The sequence below is a fragment of the Apteryx mantelli genome, chromosome 1, assembly GCF_036417845.1.
Source record: "Apteryx mantelli isolate bAptMan1 chromosome 1, bAptMan1.hap1, whole genome shotgun sequence".
Classification (NCBI taxonomy): Eukaryota; Metazoa; Chordata; class Aves; order Apterygiformes; family Apterygidae; genus Apteryx; species Apteryx mantelli.
Window position 1 is genome coordinate 169,530,701 of NC_089978.1, and position 20,145 is coordinate 169,550,845.

General features: G+C 35.6%; 1 protein-coding gene across 1 annotated transcript in view; it reads left to right on the forward strand.

Annotated features, from left to right (window-relative positions):
• Nucleotides 1–20,145, forward strand: part of ANKS1B (ankyrin repeat and sterile alpha motif domain containing 1B) — a 449,800-nt gene that overhangs the window by 82,221 nt on the left and 347,434 nt on the right. The window contains exon 8 of the mRNA XM_067312063.1: nucleotides 736–911. Within this exon, the coding sequence (XP_067168164.1) occupies nucleotides 736–911 (176 nt within the window). The remainder of the gene's footprint in view (nucleotides 1–735; nucleotides 912–20,145) is intronic.

Genomic DNA, 20,145 nt, shown 5'->3' on the forward strand with positions numbered 1-20,145 from the left:
GCCCTCAGTTAGTGTATAAATATAAAGTCTGGTTGTTTTTTATCATATTGCTGGATTGCTTAGCTAAAGGTATCTGATAAATGAAAGAGAAATCATGAAATACAATGCAGAACTCACCAAACATGAGTTTCTAATAGACTGCTGTAGGGAGGCATATTTTAGACTTGTGGGTTTTGCCCAGTATCTTCTGCCACAGTTCCAGGAAATTTAGTCCAGGGAAAGTAAGGAAGAATTGAACTCCTTCCCATCGATGGGACAGTTTTACATTCCCAGAAACTCGGTTCCAACCTACTTACAGTTTATGGAACCTATATAACATCTTATTTGCTCACAACAAACAAGAACCCAGTGCAGAGTATGGGACACTAGTTTTATGTGTTTATATAAACCTTATTCTTGGATTAATCTTTATGTTCTCAAATAGTTGTTATTTCTAGCCACTTTTCAGGGTTAGAAAACAGAAAGGGTAAGTATATATTGTATTTCATCCTTACTAAATATATGGTGCAGGGGAATGCAGGAGCATGTGAATTATCTCCAGTGGTTCCCTTTCTAGCATGAGATACCATTACATTTTCCTTTTTTGGGACTTGGGCATGAAGATCACAGCTGAGATGATAATATACAGAATATAAGAAATACTCCATAGAATTTTAAAGAATATGCATTTCCTTTCTGGGCACAAATTACCCCTGGTATTCTAATTATTATCTAATTGTTTGTCTGTTTTTAAAGGTGAAGCTGTGACTGGAGAATTATCAAAGCTCCTAGATGAAATCAAATTGTGCCAAGAAAAGGAATACTCTTTTGAAGATCTGTCTCATACAATATCAGACCATTATCTGGACAATTTTAGTAAAGTATCAGAGGAAGAATTTATGACCAGTGGAAGCCAAACCAAGCTTAATGTAGTAAGTAACATGGGATATAAAGAAAATATATTCATTTTTATTTGCTTCACTTTCTGCATATTCAAAAAAGAAATAATCAGCAAGAATAATACAAGTCTAATAATGTAACAGTGAAAAACAATACAGCATATGCTCATTACAGATTTAGAATTTATTATTTCCCTTAATTTACAAAGGTATTACCAGAATTAAGAATGGCTTTGCTGGCACCACTAACATGAGCAAAAGTTCAGACTAATTGTCCTTTTGAGCATGGAAGGTGTTGGAGAGGGTTTTATGAGAAATCATTGAAATCAGTCTGCATATTACTATACCTGAAACTAAATGCTTGCAGAATTAGATAAGAAGCGCTCAAACAAATAAGAAGCTAAGCATCTTCAATTATGATTCATATACATTATATTATTATATGGCTCTTGCAATAGGCTAATGTTATTACAGGCTGAATGGGTGATACTGGAAATTGTTGTGGTTGTGATACTTCAGCAGTTTCCAACTACAGCTGAAAATTTGATTTCATTAATACTCTTCCTGTGAATAAAGTGCTATAGGATTCATTTTTTTCATTCCAGGGTAACAAGGCACATTTTTAAAAAAATGAATTTTCTCTTCTTCAATAGGTAAAGTAAATAGGATTGCTCAGGGAATAATACATAGAAGAGGGAGAAAATGAAAAGTGCCAACTTTCAATTCATTTTTTTACATGTTAAGAACAATTATGCTCTCATATGTGGGGGAAAAATGCAACGAGTTAAGGGATTTTATTTGCTAGAAGATTTATTATAATATATGTAGACAGAATGAGATTTACAAAGATGGATGGGTGCCTAAAAGTACAGTAAATATTTTTGTAAAACCCTTCTAGATGCTTGAGTGATTAGATACATAACTCATGTTGAAGTCAGTCTTCACAAGCTACTGATCTCATTTAAGCATTTTTACAGGTCTTTCTAGTGTCTTTCTGTATTTAGGTGCCAACTGCTATTTAAATCTGCTCAGCCTCTGTTTTGCAGAAAATGCAATCCATTAATCCTGTCTACTCTGACTGAAATTTTTGCAGGCCTAAATTAAACAGAATGTGAATAGGAAGTGTTCAGACACTAAATCTGTAATTTACATGCAGCAGGCAAATACAAGGCTAAATTAGGCAAATATATTTGCTGAGATTGTATTCATTTGTGTATTGACCTAGAGGTGAAAAAAAATCTTCAAAAATGGGAGCTTGTTACTAACAATTTTGGGGGAAAAGCCTGTTTTTTTCCTTCCCCCAGCTTAATCCTAAGAAAAACTATTTTAAAATTTAGACTACATTGCTTGATCCCACATAAGAAAGATTTTTTAAGGTATTATGGGAATGTTAACAGACTCAGTAAATCTAAAGGCACATACAGTCAAATCTTAATGGAGTATTTCATTACATTTCAATAGGTTGCAATATTCTTTTGATAGAATGATTTGATAAAGTAGAGTATATCTTAGAGTTAAGAGTCACTTAAATTCAAGATATATAGGACAGGGTCAGTAGCACCACAGTTCATGACTATATTGCATGACAGATACCTGCCATGGTGAACTTCATAGTTCTGTTCTTGTAATTATCCAGACTGGGATCATTTAAGGCATGTTTCAGCTGTTTCCCACTAGTGCATCCAGCTTTCCTTTCAAAGAAACTAGAATCAGGGTGATGGTGCACACTTCCAACATGAAGTCAAGATGCAAGGCAGAGCACATTTTTTCCTAATAAAGACCCAGCTATACAGGCCTGTATGGAAAGGACTCTTTGCTGTAATTTGTGATTATCCTGTTTCATCTAAAAGATCCATTTCATGTTTTTAAAGTATTTTAAGGTCACTCAGTCTGTTCAGTTGCTTCCTAGCTGCCTAACAGCCAAACAGAAAGTCATTCCCAGTTTTGAGGTGGTGCCTCCCAGTTTTGAGGAAGTGCTGCCTTCCCTTGGGTGTACAGACTCACTGTACAGTGGGTGGTCTAAAAACCCACACATGCTGTAGGGAGCCTTTCAGGAGTAACCAGGAAGAGATAAGTTTAGCTCTGAAAATGGGTGCAAAGGTGAATGCTGCCAAACTATCCTCGGGGCAGGACAAATGAGCTTGGTGGTGGAAGAAGTGAAAGTGTAGTCAGGACTGAAGAAAGCTAAATGAGTATTTATGTATAAGAACACAGAGATATAGGGAGAAAGAAATAAGTGGAAACATTTATAGATATGGAGAGTGAGAAATAGATTCCTGGATCTGTATTAGAAAGGAGAAAGATTCTCACAACTTTTTTTGACTTTAGGTTTCACCTCACTGGAAAGTTTCCATAAATTATCTCAGTAGGGCAGTGGGTTGTCCCCTGTTAAATGCATTCATTCAGTTCACACTCATTGCTGCTGCAGGTGCCAGGGACAGCATATGGGAGAGAACTGCACTAGGTGTCCCTGTACAAGCTAGCACTTGCTTCAGCTTCAGTTCAGCAGCTACTCCCCTAACATTCATTCTGACTGTGCCAACTTGCCAACAACTACTCTAAACGGGTGCAGAAGTCAGGTCCCTGTTGGTAACGTGTCAGATGATGCCATTTCCTGCACAAATTTTGGTTCCAGAGACCAGGACCAGTGCAGACTTTTCAACTACACGTATAGTCCAGGTGACCAGGACAGGTTCCAAAACCCAAGTTGCGACACTTTGTGACCCCCGGGGAGTGTCTCCAAAGGAGCTGGCTGCCAGGAGATAGCTTTTTCCCTGCCTTTGCATCATGCTATTCTTCAGAAAATTAACAGGCCAAGACTGGGGAACTTCAATGGGGAATAGTAGTAACTTGTGGATCAAAACCTGATCAGATGGAGAAAGGAGCAGCAGGAGCTGCCTCCTGAGCCTAGCATGGGCACATGGAAGAGAAAGCAGCAGGAAGCAGGTGTGTTTGGAAATGTTTTTTAACAATTGATTCTACTGGAGGGCCAAATCGCCTATGACACTATTCTGGCTGGATAAGGTTTAGATAGATTCAGGACTGCAGGAAGGAATGTTTGCCAATTTAGGATCCACAGTCTGTCATTCTCCCTGAATCTGAGTGCTAACCTCTGTTCTTTGAAAGATCGAGGCCTCACTGTTTTTCTTTAGCATAAGGGTAGTGGAGATGCCCACTTTTTTATGTAGTAATTTGTCAGTGAAAGACTTCATCTGGCAAGTGGAAATGTGATGTTCAGTTCTCTCCATGGCATAAGGGAGGGTTTTAACATCCCACTTACAGTCCGCCAAATAAAAGGCCTTAAGCACCAACCTGTTGATCCCCTCCAGGATTTTACAATGACTGGAAAAATACCAAAGCAATTCTGAGAGCAAGACTTATGCCCCCCTTTTCACTAGTAAATTTTGTTTCTTTTCTGTCCTTGGTCAGTTGTCTTGCACTGCTTGTTGCTCAGTGGTACAGATCCTACAGAATACCACTTTTTCTTTTGAAGGAGATGTGGTTTCAAACTTCCTTAGGTCAAGGAAAGAATTGAATCCAGTCTTCCATTTCAGGAATTATTAATCCAACCACTCAGCAAGTGGTACCAATGTGTTTTGCACTAATGGACTTCCTCCAGCCTTAAGGAAAAGCTTTTCGTCATGTTTTGCACTGAAAATATACACATTTTATTGTGTAATATGTTTCTCTTGACCAGTTGTGTGATATTTATCCTGGCCTTCAAAATGAGTCATGACAATGAAGATATTGTTATGATGAGAGCATGCCTACTGTGTCACGATAGGTTGAAGAATGGACATTTTATTGATCCTATTTGGGGTTAGGTGGGAGATGTGTCCAAGCTGATCAGCCTATAAAGACTATGAGGTGTTAACAAAACCAGAGCTTTATGTGCTTACAGAATCTTAAAGTCAGACAGGAGGTAGAGTTTGCACAGTTCTGAGGTTAGGTGACATCTGAAAGAGATTTTTTTGGATCAAAAATTTTAGGTTAGACACCTTAATTCCAACTTACTTGTCGGCTTTGTATTGGCTCTAAGTTTCCATGGGACATGGAAAAATCGAATAGGAAAGCTGAAGGGCAGGAGCTGAGGACTGGAAGGGTCGGACATCTGAGAGGGGGGAGGGGACAGTGGAGCAGTAAGTATGAATAAGGAGAGTAAGAATAGACACCACGATGTAAATGTGAATAGGAGCAGATGAGCGGATGAGTAAAAATGTCCTCACAGCACACTTCCATTCTGGAAGCCGAAAGGTAAATTTCGGGTTCTGGAAGAGCAGACTGTGTTAGCTTCCTGAATGAGGAGGACAATTAATGAAGAGGACAACTGTGACCACTTGTTTGTTGAATAATGCAGTGTGAGATGAGAAGAAGTTACCTGATCATTTAATTGAAGAGCTCATTATAATGAATACACTATAGAAGGTCAAGTTAAAGCTACACTGGAAACTTTAGAATTTTCAGTGGTTGGTTTTGCAACTCTGGCTTTGTTCTAATATACATCTGATGTGCTGTCATGTAAAATATTATTTTCATGATTTGTTAATCTATCCTCATTTGTCAGTAAAACATGTATGATATGAGTTATCAGACGTATAATATGAGTTATCAGACAACAACTCTCTGTTCACTCTCCACAAAATTAAAGGCCTGACTGAAGATAAACTGGGAATGTGGCTTGTTATGTCATTTCAGACAGCTCTGAAAAGGCATTCGTATACCTAGGCATCATTTTAGTTGGAATTCCCCAACTTTCTCAAAGGTGTCTTGTACACTGAATGCAGTTGAAGTGTGGATTCATAGATTTTTGCTCTCAGTACTCTTCTGCAATTCTTTTTCATTTTGGCCATTGTGACTCAAATATACTCTTTAATTCCCCTATGTATGGAAAGACCCGGAAAGTCCTGACAGCATCACAGACAAGCTGGGAGAGCTTTATACCCATTTATTGTTCAGTGGTGACATAGTACAGTTTTACTGTGCCTGCTAAATGTATAAATTGTCCCTCCACATAACTAACATCTTACTGTTCAGCAAGTTGGAAAAGGTGCTGTGTGCTGTGCTTCAAACCATGTTTGGTCAAATTTGAGATGGAAGAAGATGTAGGGGAAATCTGTGATTCTAACAGTCTAGATAATAGGCATTCTTTTTAAAAAATTAAGCCATTTTAAGCATGATTGCTAGCAAAATCAGCCTTTGACAATAACCTTTTGTAGTTTCAGTTTCTGAAAATACAGTTTTTTTAAATATTTATTTTCCAATAGATGGCAGTCTGGCTCAGTAATTTCAAGAACAAAAGCAGCCATCTTATGTAAGAGTTTTCCAACTTTTTTCATTGCTATATTAAAGTCATAGATTTTTAACAAGGTTGATGGAGCAAACTGCTTAAAAGTCTGTAATTCTTTTAAGAAGAAATTTTACTGAATATCATAGCATACATTTAAACTACAAACTAAAATCTCAGGGCCAAATTTAGAAGTATTTTATAGCGTAAAGGTTACATGTCAAGCGCGTATTCAAGCAATCTGTGCGAGTTCAAGAGCAGGTAAGAAAACTTAATTGGGTGTAACTTGCAAACCAGGGATCCAGAAGAATCAAGTGTGTCAGGAAAGCAAACAGAAGAATGTCAAAGTGCATGTTGTGAGGAATCTTCAAGAGCTCTGGCAAGTAAATTGTTTTAATTTAGACTCCTCTATTCTCAGAGTAATAACTAACATCATTACAGGTTTCTTGTCAGGTTTGATATTCCTGTGTATGTTTTCATGTAAGAACAAATTACTCTGAACGTAATATTAAAAACAGAAATATGCTGCATTTGTAACAATGTGTTTTTTCATTATGTTTGTGAATGAGAAAAAGCAGAAAGGACAAATATGGCTTTTTTTATCCACCTAAAAAAAAATTCCTATGAACACTGCTGAATGATATGCTGCTTTTCATTTGCTTTGGACAGACTGTGATTGCAAAACAAAAATTTGTTCATATGAGCTTCTACACTCCCAGATATATATATACATATATATACAACTTCAGCATATTAGATGCAATGCATCTCAATCTTTTCATTTCATAAATTTGATATTTTAATTTAATGAACGTATTTAAGAAAAATATTGACTCTTAACAGAGGTTTGTCTTATTCTGTGTTCACAAGTTTATTCTATATCTACAATTCTCAATTAAGAGTGAAATTGAAAAGTGTCATGTTCTTTTTAGCTTGAGCAACAGTAAATATATTCCATAGTTTTGGAAAAGTCATGTGAATATTGGAACTAAAACTGATTTTAACGTAATAAAAATCTGCCATATACACTTAATAAAATTGAAGCTGCAAATGAAAGTATTTTCTCCAGATCAGTCCATTTAATTTTGTAAAGATATTTATTTGCAATTTTTTGCTTTTACATTTATGCTATTGTGTTCAGAAGCATAATGCATAAACTATATGATAGATTTGCAAGTGCAAGTACCTTACTGTCTTTGGATGTGTGACATGAGTTTAGAAGAAGACCAAAGCACTTTTGTTCTGTTAACAGCAGAGTCATATATTAAAGGATTCTATTAGTTACTTGGAATAAATACTAGGAAACTTGAATAAGAAAATAATAAGGTGCTCCCACTTTTTGGCTTACAAAATAAATTTGAAGATAGTAAAAACATGTAGGATTATGGGGACTGCACTACAGAGGGATTTCACAGAAGAGACAGCAGTATATCTGATTAAATTTAATGTGGTTATATAATACATAATACAGGCTGGCAGCAGTAATTTAAATTTAAACACTAAGAAAGGTTCTGTATAGTCTCAAGAAAAAGATTTGGGTTTCATCACAGGCATATAAATGTCAATTTCTGCTTACTTCTGTCATCCAAAAAAAGAAGTTGATATTTATGTGTATTAAGAGAGAATGGAAAAATTATACTTTAAAAATTTTTATATTAACATGACTGAAAACATTGACCATACATATTCAAGGAGAAGATTCACTTTTAGCTCAAAAAATCAAACAGGTGAGGGTATATAAAGGCAATAAAAATATGATTGTGTTTGGTTTATATCTAAGGAGAGATTTCAAAGGATAGAACAGTTTTTGAAATAAGATGGCTAAGAATATGCATGGTACTTTAAAGTTGATTATTCATATTCATTTTGTTCTGTAATGCAAAGAACAATTTTGTTAAAAACCTACACATACAACATGAATAAAAGGAATTATTTTTAATTTTATGAAGTAACAATCAGTGGAATTTATTGTTAAAGGATATGGTGGCAAACAATTTGGTAACATGATTCAAAGAACCAATGATATTGATTACTTAACTTAATATTTAAATAAATAATGGCTGGGCTGAAATATTATAAAGGCTAAGAGTGACCAAGTATGCTGGAAGAAAGTGATAGCTATCTTGAATCAAAAGTTGTATTCTTTAAAAATATTACACACTTGTGCAAATGCATTACTGAAATATAAGACAAAATTTTGCTTGACAATGCTGATGAGTAAGCCAGAAACACATACAGTGGCTGAAGGTAATGAGAATACATCCAAAACACATTCAAGAATGATGCTGGTTACTTATTAATTAAGAAATAGTAAGACAATTAGGCCTGATTTTTTGGGACTGCATGGAAACAAGCATGCTGATATATTTAAATTAAATTATATTATATATTATATATATATTTTAAATTATATATAATATTTATATTATATTATATTATATTATATTATATTATGTTGCTGTGTTTTTGTGTTTTGCTGGTACTTATGATGGATTTTTGAAATTATGCTGCGGTTCAGTATTTGGAATATTGTTGCTTTACTTAATTCCACTTTAATGATAGTGATAGATAATTTATTTGTTGCCAAGTTTTGACTTTGCAAGAATCATGTCATGCAAGAATCATTGTTGTTCTTTAACTCTTATATCCACTTTAGCTATGAATCTCATTTTACAAGCAAATACTGACTCTTATTTATGTTGGAAATAAAGATATGAAGGCCATCTCTCCCAGAAAAATATAAACTTTATTTTTAAAAAGATTCCCTTGTTGCAAAGGTTTACCCACCCTCTGAATATAAGATTATATAACTTTAAAAATTGTTTTTAAAGCTACCACCCAACTAAAAACAATCTGGTAGTACTAGTTTGTAATGCACACAGTGATATTTCCACTGAGAAGAACTGTTGCTATATTTTCTTTCATTAGACAGTTACAGCCTGACATTCAGTACCAAACATCCATAGTTTTTGCTGTTAGATATGAAATGAAATACTTGCTACAAATTACTTAAGAAAGCTGTTTCTGAATTCTGTCTAAGTATGAGGTAGTTATTACAAAGAAATAAAGGGAAACCTACCAACTTCACACAAATTATTGCCCCTTCTGTTGGGTAGTTTATCCAGCTAGGGAAAGTTCAGAAGTTTCCAAGGTATCGTTTTCTAACCCGTGGTTGATAATTATTAAAATAACTACTTACATTATTGTCTGTATCTGTAAGTTATGATATGTTTCAAATACAGAGTGGTAAAGATTTCTGTATTAGAGGCATTCTACCTGCAGCAACGTAGAGCTCTACATAGAGCTATTTGCCTGGTATCACTGTTCACAGCCAAGTGAATTAGCCTGCAGCTCCCTGCTACTGAGGTGTCCGGTAGAACTATTGCTGCACAGTCCTGCAATGTGGTATGGACATACCGTACGACACAGTCAGCTCTTAAGAATATAAAATCCTGAAACATGACAACACTTAGTATAGTGGAGTAAAGTATAACTATAGGGAGACACTGGCCAAAACAGTGGTTCATCTAATATGCATTTTCCACTAGAATGATTTTCTGGAATATTTAGCCAGCCTCTCCAATTATGTATGTGTGTGGCAAATTCCTTGACTATCAGATGCTTGCAGGAAAATAGCTTACAGACAAATGAATCTCTCTGAATGCTGTTATGTCTTTTATCTTGCATTGGTGAATCCTAAATGTATCTAATCCCTTTGCTTCAATCTGCCACATGATTTACCTCAATGACCACTGTATTACTAAGTTTTGCAGAGCATGTGAAGTATACATGGGCATTTTCTTTCATTCGATACATTTATGCTTGCATTTATTCTCATATAGTAAAATCTGACAGAACAGAAAAGAACAAATAGTTTTCATACATCCTCCTTAACTTGGAATACTTCGGGCTTATTCTTTCTTAAAGCTTGTCATTTCCTGACTAAATAATCCTAGCATTTGCAAGTTTATTTTGTATGTAAATCTTACCAGGATACCAACCACTTCACTTGCCCTGCTCTGGACTCTTTCATTTTAGCTAAATCTCTTTTACATAAGGATCTTGGATACGGGTATAGCATTTTTTCCATATAAAGTCATTATAATATAAGCTTTTCAGATCAAAGAGCTTGTTTGTCTTTATGGCTACAAAGCTGTATGTAAATTCAGAGTTCTCTGCAAATGACTAATAATACTTCATCTGCTCGTGAATCCTGTTGGACAGCTATGTTTTCTTAAATTAACCTCAGTAGCTTTTTGCATTTTTTCACAAAGACCATATTGGTTCAGAGAATATCATACGTTGTAGTAATGAGCGTTATGTAATTTGAAGGCTACACTGTTTGATTATACTCATATGAACACCAAAAAAATCTAATAATCTCAACAGGATTAGCCAGGATGTGGGGACTCTAGCAGAACTGATCTTGAGATCACTTTGCCAATATGAAGTATATATTTACCTTAAATATTATTTTTTGTGTTATTCAGTGTTTAAGAGAACCTTCCTTTTTATCCATACTCATGCCATTTTCCTCCCATAACATGCCTGAGTAGTGTCCACCATTGTGGACATTGTTGCCAGGTTTACATAGCAGAACACCTGGCTCTTCCACTTCTTCCATGCCTTTAGTGCTCATCATCCTATGAGTATGCAATATTGTGCAACATGATGTGCATTTGACTGAAACAACAGTCTCCTACTTAATTTGGGATTTTCTAATCACTTCTGAAAAACATAAACAGAAAATAATACTAAGTAATTTCCACCCAGGCAGCTGGTTTGGCAATATTAACCTCAGCTCCCTGTTTCTCATAAGATTACAAAACCAGATCAGCAGGGGACCTGATGATTTCTCCTTTTGCTAGAATATCAGTCAACAGAGATGTTTCCCTCAAGCCCTGTTCTTCCCTGAAGGCCTCCTAAAAATCTGTCATGGAATTCTGCCATGTGTTTCTAACCTATTTCCCCTCTCCTCAGATTCTTCTCCAGTGTCCCGTCTCAAATCAGATTTGTAGGTTCTCCCTTAGAAGAGAACAAAAGGTTCCTTCCATCATGATCTTCCATGGTTCTCTTAAAGTTCCTTTTCCCCCTGATTGACCAGAGTGTCAGCAGTAGGGATGCTCAAAACTCTAAGGGTGGGATTCAGCTGCCTAAACATAGATGTCTCATGTCACTGTAAACATGCAAGGTATATGAGTCTTTTGCATGGGGCTAACATGGGCTCCATCAGGCCTTCTGGAGCAGTGGTTAAAGACCAGCAGGTACCCTATGGTGTCTAAAATGACACTGGATGCCTATGATTATGTAGCCGAATCCTACCATAAGGCCTTAATTCAGTTGCTCAAACAGACATCTAGTGCCATTCTGGCAGGCAGCTGAGACATCTATGTTGGGCTGGCAGATGTAACAAAGGACTTTAAAAGTCGTGATGTTCTGGAGTGGCAGTTATAGACTAGGCAGAGGGCCTACACTGAATCTTGGTGTGCAGGCAATTTAATCAAACCCCAAATGTCCATCTGCTAGATGGGAGGTATTAACATTTAATATTGGGAAATACTTGTCATACTCTAATAATCCATTTGAGTTATCACAATTAAGCAATAGAATATGTAACAATGTATAAGACCCATAAAAAGTATAAAGAACTTCTTTAAAGTTTCAATTACAAGTAGATTTTAGTTTCTAAAAACATATTTTTGCTCTCTTTGAAAAAGTAGTTGTAATAGTTTATGAAGAACCTGAGTCTGAATACGTGGGAGATTTATTTTTCACAGTCATATGTAGATGTTCACCCTAAGGGAAGATAACTGAGTTAATAAGGAAAGAAAGAGAAAGAATGCTTTAAAAAGTATTCTTTCTATCCTACGGTCCTAAGCAAGAAAGAGAGAATTTTAGAACTCCTTAGCTTTGATTTTTCTGCATGTTACAGAGGTAAGTATTATGTAATGTTTCTAGAACTCTATCTCTATTGTCAGCAGTTATTAGTACAAGTTTGTGTGTTTTAGTACATAGTGGTGGTAAAATAAATTAGTGCTCTACCTACACAACAGGCTACAAACAGAGAAAAAAACAATAAGATTCTTAAATGTCTTTTTTATATATACCTGAAGTCAACACTGATTCCATGTCTAGTCTATTAACATAAGAATAAAATCATTTAGCTTGGAACTGGCAAATGAATAAAGTCTGCTGATCATGAGAAGAGTAAAAATCATATGGGTATATCTCTCTTAGCTGTTCTCTGTGGTGAGTGGAAAAGCATACAGGAAAAGTTTTCCCCTTATGGTACAAACAGAAGATGGAGCCTACTAATCCAGCAGAAGTATGTGAATCCCTACCTGATCCATGGAGAGGCAGAGAATAATGCATAAAAGTGTAGGATTTCACTGTAACATCTTCTATGATTCTTTTGAAGTTGAATTAGTAGGCACCCGCTTAACTGCAGTAGTCCCTGTTTCCCTTCTTCCATTTCTTCTTCTTCTTAATAAGAGGGAGAAGTATACAAGTAAATGCTATTGATCATAGGGCAAAATTATGTCCAACGATAAGATAATACAAAAAGAATTTTTTCTTTAGAATTGTTTAGTAGTTGAAGTAACATTGGGCAACTGGACATGTTTTGGCTACTTGTTTAATGTTATTTTTATTCCCTTCTGCTGACAGCAAGCACATGTATTTTATAGCTGACACACACAAAAAAGAAGTATTTTTGTGCATAAGTCTTGAACTAATTGACTGATAGTGGCAGAGTTTCACTGCATTCAATTGGCAGATGTTTTTCAGTCCCTGTGAATAAGCTCAGCAAGTAGAAAAAGAATAGCAGAAAAATATATTGGTCCAGATTCTTACCCAATAATAAAATATGAGATCAGGAGTAACTCACAGTTAAGGGACAACTACCTGATATTTACTGCTCATTAGAAATGTTTCCCTGTGGAATTAATACAGATCAACAGTGTGCTGTAAATGCAACCCTTAGCTTTTCTCTAACTTTCCTATATACTGAAACGCCTGGCTGAATTCAGTGGTATAACTGTTATAATTGAAATTAGAATCAGAATCAGAACAAGAATCCAAATCCTTAACCCTGCACACCCCTGTTTTTACATTGGTTTCTTTTCTTTTCCAGAGGCATACATGAGTTGAATGGTTTGTGCTATTTTTGATCATGTATTTTCTCTTTGCACCTGTCCTTCCTAAACTTATTATAAGTTTCAACTGTAGTGCCATGAGGGAAAATCCCAGAAGAGGCTCTTCAATTTTATTTGCTTCAGTTGTTACTTGAGATGAGCAGTTTCTATTAATACTACTGCTATTTCCATTGATATTGGTGCTTTGCCCAGTGTCTCTGGAATATGATCTATTAACAGCCTGCAAAAAAGCAGCCTCAGCACTGCCTGCCAATCTTAGCCAAAAATCATATTACAATGTAATAATGTTTTATTACCATACTGATAGTTCTTTAAATTATTAATAGTTGATTTCTTACAGGTATTGGAATACTTACTACTCTGCCCTTGTCTGTGTCCAAAATGGTGTTTTATTTAAGGAATCTCAATAATTTTACTAGATCACTGGTTTAGCCATAGATATTTTGTAAGAAGTATAGTGTTAATAGGAGTTACATATGAAGGTGTGTTATTAACAGGCTTGTTTATCTGTATTTCATAGAACACTTGAAGACACTATATGATCACTGGCTGAAGAAAGAATTTAAGTATTAGGTCTTCAGCTATCCAAGAATATGTCTGGAAAACAAAATAAAGGTGTGATTGTAGTGGGTCAGACCTATCCATTCTGTGTTGAATCTACCACAGGTAGAAAACAGTAGAGATGTGCTAGCACAAGAAGAGTAATAACTGTCCTAAATCTTTTGGTAATCCTGGTTATTGAGATTACTGCAATGAAATCACTATTTTGATTACGTAAAACAGGAAGAAGAGCTTGCAGTATTTGAACTTCACACTGGTACTTTTTCCTACCATGCATAGCAAAACTTTTGGCTTCCTAGTCCAAGATCATTCTGAATTCTGCTTCTACCTGCCATTTGAATAAAGAAGGAGTAGGAATATAAGACAGGATTTAGCTGGACCCCTTTTAAGTCAAGTTGCATTGAACGCTGTTGCCCACCTGATATTATTCTGCCGCCATTATTCTTATGGTGGTGGTGGCGGGGAAACCCTTTTTTCTAATACCTGTAGAAGTGTCTGAGCCCTTGCATGTTTTACTGAAGTCAAAAGGTGTATTACTATTTGACTGATCTTTTCCAGCTAGACCTTCAGCTTCTTTAATTCACTGACCAAATATCAAGAGGTGTCATTCAACTGATTGTCAGTTATTCCACTGCATTGTTTTTATAGTGTATTTAGTACTCAGAATACAATACGGCCAACTGCTAGCGATTTGTTACTGGTGGATCTGGAGATAAGCTAGTACAGACATTCTTCAAGGGCTTTTTGATTATCCACTCTTATCCAGCCTTCATCTTCAGATGACTAACTCAGCATTGTATATAGTTTCTCATTAGAATGGCTTTGCCCATTCAGGTATGATTTTCTCTTACGTCCTTCATTAAGGCAACAGCATCTTAATGGAATAATAACTGCACTTTCAGTAACACGCTTTTACTGAGAATATATATGCTAACTAAAAAACTATGCACTGAAGGAGGGTAATAAAGTGGTGACTTCTGCCTACTCACTTACCACCTGCTTTTTCCCTTACTTTAATTTCTGTTCCTTCTGCTCTATTTCATGACAAATAATGCATTTTCTATAAGTTCAATCATTCTGCCACCCACTTATCCACCCTCTCTTTCACAACTTTAAAAAAAGGAAAATACATGTTTTATAGCTGATTTGCTTTGCAATTATATTGCATTGAGTTTTGCAAATGTTATATGATAACATTCAGATAGTATAGTGATGTCGAATAGAGATGCCTCTGTAGTTATTCTCCAAACAGATTTTTTTCTGTGACATTTAAAGCCAAAAATGCTAATCTTTACTTTGAATTACATTATTTTTCCTGCACTTGAAGGTAAATATTCTTAATCTTTTATTTCTATTTAATATTTCTGAAAATATTAACCCTTAATTTTGCTTTTTTGCGGGATCTTGTACTCTTCATTATCAGTCTCTTCTTTTTTGACTGGTACATGAGTTTTTCAGTGAGTCACATTTTGGAATGAGTCATGTGCATATAAACACTCAGTCCTTGATTCAGGGAGACACATAAGCCTGTGATTAACATGAAAAATCCCATTAACTTAATTGGAACTATTCATGTGCTTAAACTTCAAGACTCAAAACAAGTTGCCAAATTCATGCTTTTTGCACTGCCTACATTTATGTATATCCATCCTACATACTAACTTAGGTCAAATCTACTGTGCCTGTGGGAAGCAAAGGCATCCCTAGAAATATACTTAATTTCTGTTGCATGGTGTCCTTGAACTCTGTATCCTTGCTGGGTTGAATTCCCTCACAGGACTTTACCCTTCAAAATGCTAAGTTCTTTTTCCTTGGACTAGCAAAGCATTTAAAGCAAACACTTGATCTTAAGTATGCAAGTGGTCTGATTTGTAAGTATTGATTACTCACTCAAAGCTAGGCAAGTGCTTAACAGCCATGTTCATTTTACTTAATGTTATATACTTGTGCTGTCTGCTTGAGCTGTTGTTGAAAAGGAGGAGAAATGCATCTGTAAGGCAATTCAATGCTCTGTCCCAAACACATATCTTAGGATGCAGTAGATAGATAAGTTATTCTGTGAACTATATTTCCATAGATTAAAGACAGAGCCTAAACAATTAGCTCAGATTAAATGCTAAATTTTTAAACAGTTCAGATTGAAAAGAATGATGTTTAAGTGTCTTTATAAATCAGGACAAGGCTTGGAACATTGCAGCTTCAAGCAGCTAATACTTCATCCAGTTAATTTCATGCTGAAAAAACCCTCAGTATACACTTCCCAAGATACCTAAAAATGGAAATACTATAGACTCCATCTACTACATCATTCTTAACTAATATCGCTTATTATAGTTAAATTATAATTACTAAAAGCACTTAATATTCCATTCTCTGCAAATTTTCAGTTTAAATTCTTAAATTTTCTACCATTTGAAAATCTTCTGTAATGTATTTCTTCATCCACATCAAAAATTAAAAGGAGTTTAGAAAATAGTTAAGATTCCTACTGAAATACATTCAGATATCTTTTGCTTTGCATTTAATAGTATGTATATACAAATATATGTATATACATATAATCTTCATAATAGTAGTATAGAGATGAACTAGTATAGAAATAGTATAAAGATGAAATATTGTTCATACAAAGATAACCACATTCAGTTCATAAGCTTTTACCTCTAGTGAAAAATACATAGCCTAGTCCAGCCTTTGTATTAATACATGACTCTCTATTGAATAGCTCTTTTTTCTTTTATGGTTATTTTTTACCAAATGAAAGATTACCTTCTGTCTTGAAAAATAATAATTCATTTACAGATGGAAGAAAAGGCATCTTTTGTAGCTTATGGCTGATAGTTCCTAATTAATTGATAGCTTTTTCATTTTTTTTAAATCGTAAAACTTTTGTCATATCATATCGTTCCTATTATAAGAGCAGTACACAGGATCAGAAGTGTCTTGTCATTATTTATGTTATATGCACGGATTAAAAGATTAAAATGTATGGTCCTGTTGTGAATCACATTAAGATGTAGTCATGCATTTTACAATCTTATTTTTCATTTTTGCCTTATTTAGTGTATATCTTAAAACTAACTAATGATTCCATGTTGTACTTTTGTATTACTTGTCATCTAATGCTACAGTATATTTACTGCTTACTATCAAGTCCTGCTCTGAAGAGGGAATGATTAATTTCTGGCATGTTCATCATGATAGGGGTCTGTAGCACTTGCCCACTGAATTGCAGACTGTGCTTGAGTTCAAAGCATTTGAGTGCTTCAGGCAAATACGTTTTTGCAGAGTCCTAATGAGAAAATACTTCCATGCTCAGCTTGGCCGATGTACAGTGGTGTGGAGGTCAGGATTCTCTCTATTTGGGACTGCTAGAGCTTGTTTTTTCAGAGCCTCATATACCACTGAAAATGGTCACAGAATATCTCATGCTGATTTCTGATGTAGCCCAGCACTTCTGAAAACTGGCCTTCAAGATTTCAATATAGCCAGAAAATGAGGAACACAGACTTAGTGACCATCTCTGAAAAGTTTAAATGACATGCCTAGCATCGCACAGGGACAGTGGCAGAGGCAGATACTGAATATACTTCTCCAGCGTTCAGCTGCTTTAAGTACAAGAGCACCCTTGTTTTTCTGGCATTCCCTCGCTGAATGCAGAAGGTGCAGTCAAACTCTACCCACGCTCATGGCGAGGGTATGGTGAAAGAGAAGTCAACTAGGAGCGTATTTGCTGAGGCCTGATGGCCACTGCTGCCTCTGGCAGCTGGGAAGAACAGCTGCAGGCCTGCAATGTAAGGAGGAGGACAAGATAGTGGCGATGGCAAATGGAAAAACGCCAAGCAGGCAGAAGGGTGCCTTGGGGGAGGTGGGAAAGGTGTGCCCAGGCCACCAAAACGTTTCACGCTTGTTCCACCTGTAAGAAATGATGTATATGTTGTAAATGAATGTCGTTCATGTCAGAATCCTTGCTGAATCCTAGAATTGTACATGAGGTTAATGTAGGGATCCTGCTGTGGAAAAATATTAAGTGATCGTGCTGTATTTCATGCCCAAATCCTGCTTGTTTCCCTTCGGCAGTCATCAGACTGTTTTCTCCTCCGTGTGGCCTGGGCACCAGCAGGGGGAGCACTGAGAGCAGAAAACTATCCCAGCTCTTGATTTCCTTGTCTGTCGTCTTAACTACCACAGCAGCTGGGAACAGCAAAGGCAGAAAACAACCTGTTCAGCATTATTTGTAGTGGATATTAAGAAACGCTCTCCCCTTTTATTAGTTCCTTACTCAATATAATGTAAAATTAGACTAATAAAGTTTTTTTCTTTAATTTTTATTTCACAACATAATTAAATACCTTTGGGGCCAGGCAAAGCACTGGTAAAAGCATGCCTCTATAATCCTGTGGGTAGGATCATATGAAATATTTGCACGGTCCTATGACTGTCAAATTATTTGCTCAGATGAAACCTCCTATTGACTTAATTGTTCCAGACTGAGTGGTATTAGTAAGCCTATTGGACATCTGGTTGCTTTCTGCCTTCCGTAGCCAGAATGATGCCTTCCAGAGGAAGGGTTGATTTCAGCTTTGTTGCTACATTTCTGAGAGGTGAGATAAAGGAATGTAAAATTACTGAATATTTTAAAATAATCCTACAGTCCAAGCTTGTGTTTAAAGGACAAAGAGTTCTGCATGCCTGGCAATCCATAACTTCAGCACAGTAACTGTGGTAATAATCACAGTAGAGTGTTTGCTTATTTTTCTTAATATGTGATATGTTGTAATGTTAACAAAAAGTTAACATTAGTGTCCAAAACTATGATGCAATATCAAATGGTAAAAGTCCTAGTATTTTGTATCTTTGACAGTTTTTTCTGCTGCTATCTTGTTCTAGTGGATACTGACTGAAAGAGTATTTGCCGTGCTTCTGCAAATGGATGAGAATTATGCTAAAACAGAGTTACAATAAGTAAATAAAGAGTGTGATGTTTCACTTTAGATTTCACTTGACTAAACAGAAAAGTCTCCTCTCGCTCCTAAAATCGGGGGATTAAATCACATTTTGTCCAGCAAAGGCTGCTGCAAATGTCGAGCCAAAAGCAGAGACCAATTTTCATTAAAAACTGAGAAAAAAACAGAGAATAAAAGGAAATAAGAAGTTTTATAGGATTTATTGTATTCATGAAGAAAACTTGTCTAGATAATGAGTTCCTGTGGCACTTACGAAATTGTTGTGATCTATATTAAGGAAGGCCAAAGCTTTGGATGTTTTATACATGGCATAAAGCTTCCTGAGCTATGAACTTTGTAGCTCTTGAGTAACAGTTAAGATTAATGGTGCTCTCCTTTTCCTGTTGACTTTTAAGAGCAGAACAGACTTTCACTGCTTTTTTCCTACATATTCTTTGTCCTGTCTGTTGCTGAGTATTAGCTTTTCTCTTAGATTGGGAGAGAGATGTCAAGTTGTGATAACCAATCTGATTTACATAAATATACCAGGTGAACAGAGAGCCTGTTTACAGGATAAAGCATGTTTCAGTCTGAAGTTTCCTACTGGACAAATTCTGCCTTTTGTGCAGATGGGGACATAAAAATGAAGACTTCCATGCCTAAATTTTCAAAGACTTAGTCTAAATGCACATCAGCTATGAAAATCAGAAATGACCTGTTGGGCCCAGTGAAGTCAAAAGGAAGCTTGCCACCATCGTAATGGTCCAACGACCTTACTCTTGATCTTACTAGTCTCTCACTGCTATATTATTAGTCTCTTTTATTATTAGTTCTATTTTACATACAAAGAAATTGTATTATTAGTCTTTTACTGCTATAAGCAATTTTTAATACTTATTTCAGTGTTCCAGTAAAAATCATAACTAAGTCTTTTATTAAATCTTTTATTCTGTGCCGATCTCTTGTGATTTCCCTACCAGTTATTCTTTTTTGCAAATCATGTATAATATCTTCTAAGGTTTTCCATCTGTTTTGAAGATATGTGGTGCTGACACTTACGCTTTTTTTAGCTTAGACAGGGTTGACCTTTTTGAAGCTTAGTATTACAGTTTATGTTGACATCACCATTTCTTAATGTAAAATTCAATTGATTTAGCAACTATGATCTAGGTGGTATTTTCTAACTACTTTTGCTGTTTCTTTTTGGGTAAACACTGGCATGTATAAGAGGTTTTCAATTGTGTCTATTTTTTTTTTGGTGACAGAAGAGATCTCTTCCTCTCTCTTTATTTATTTCCTTTTTATGAGGAGGGGGCATAAAT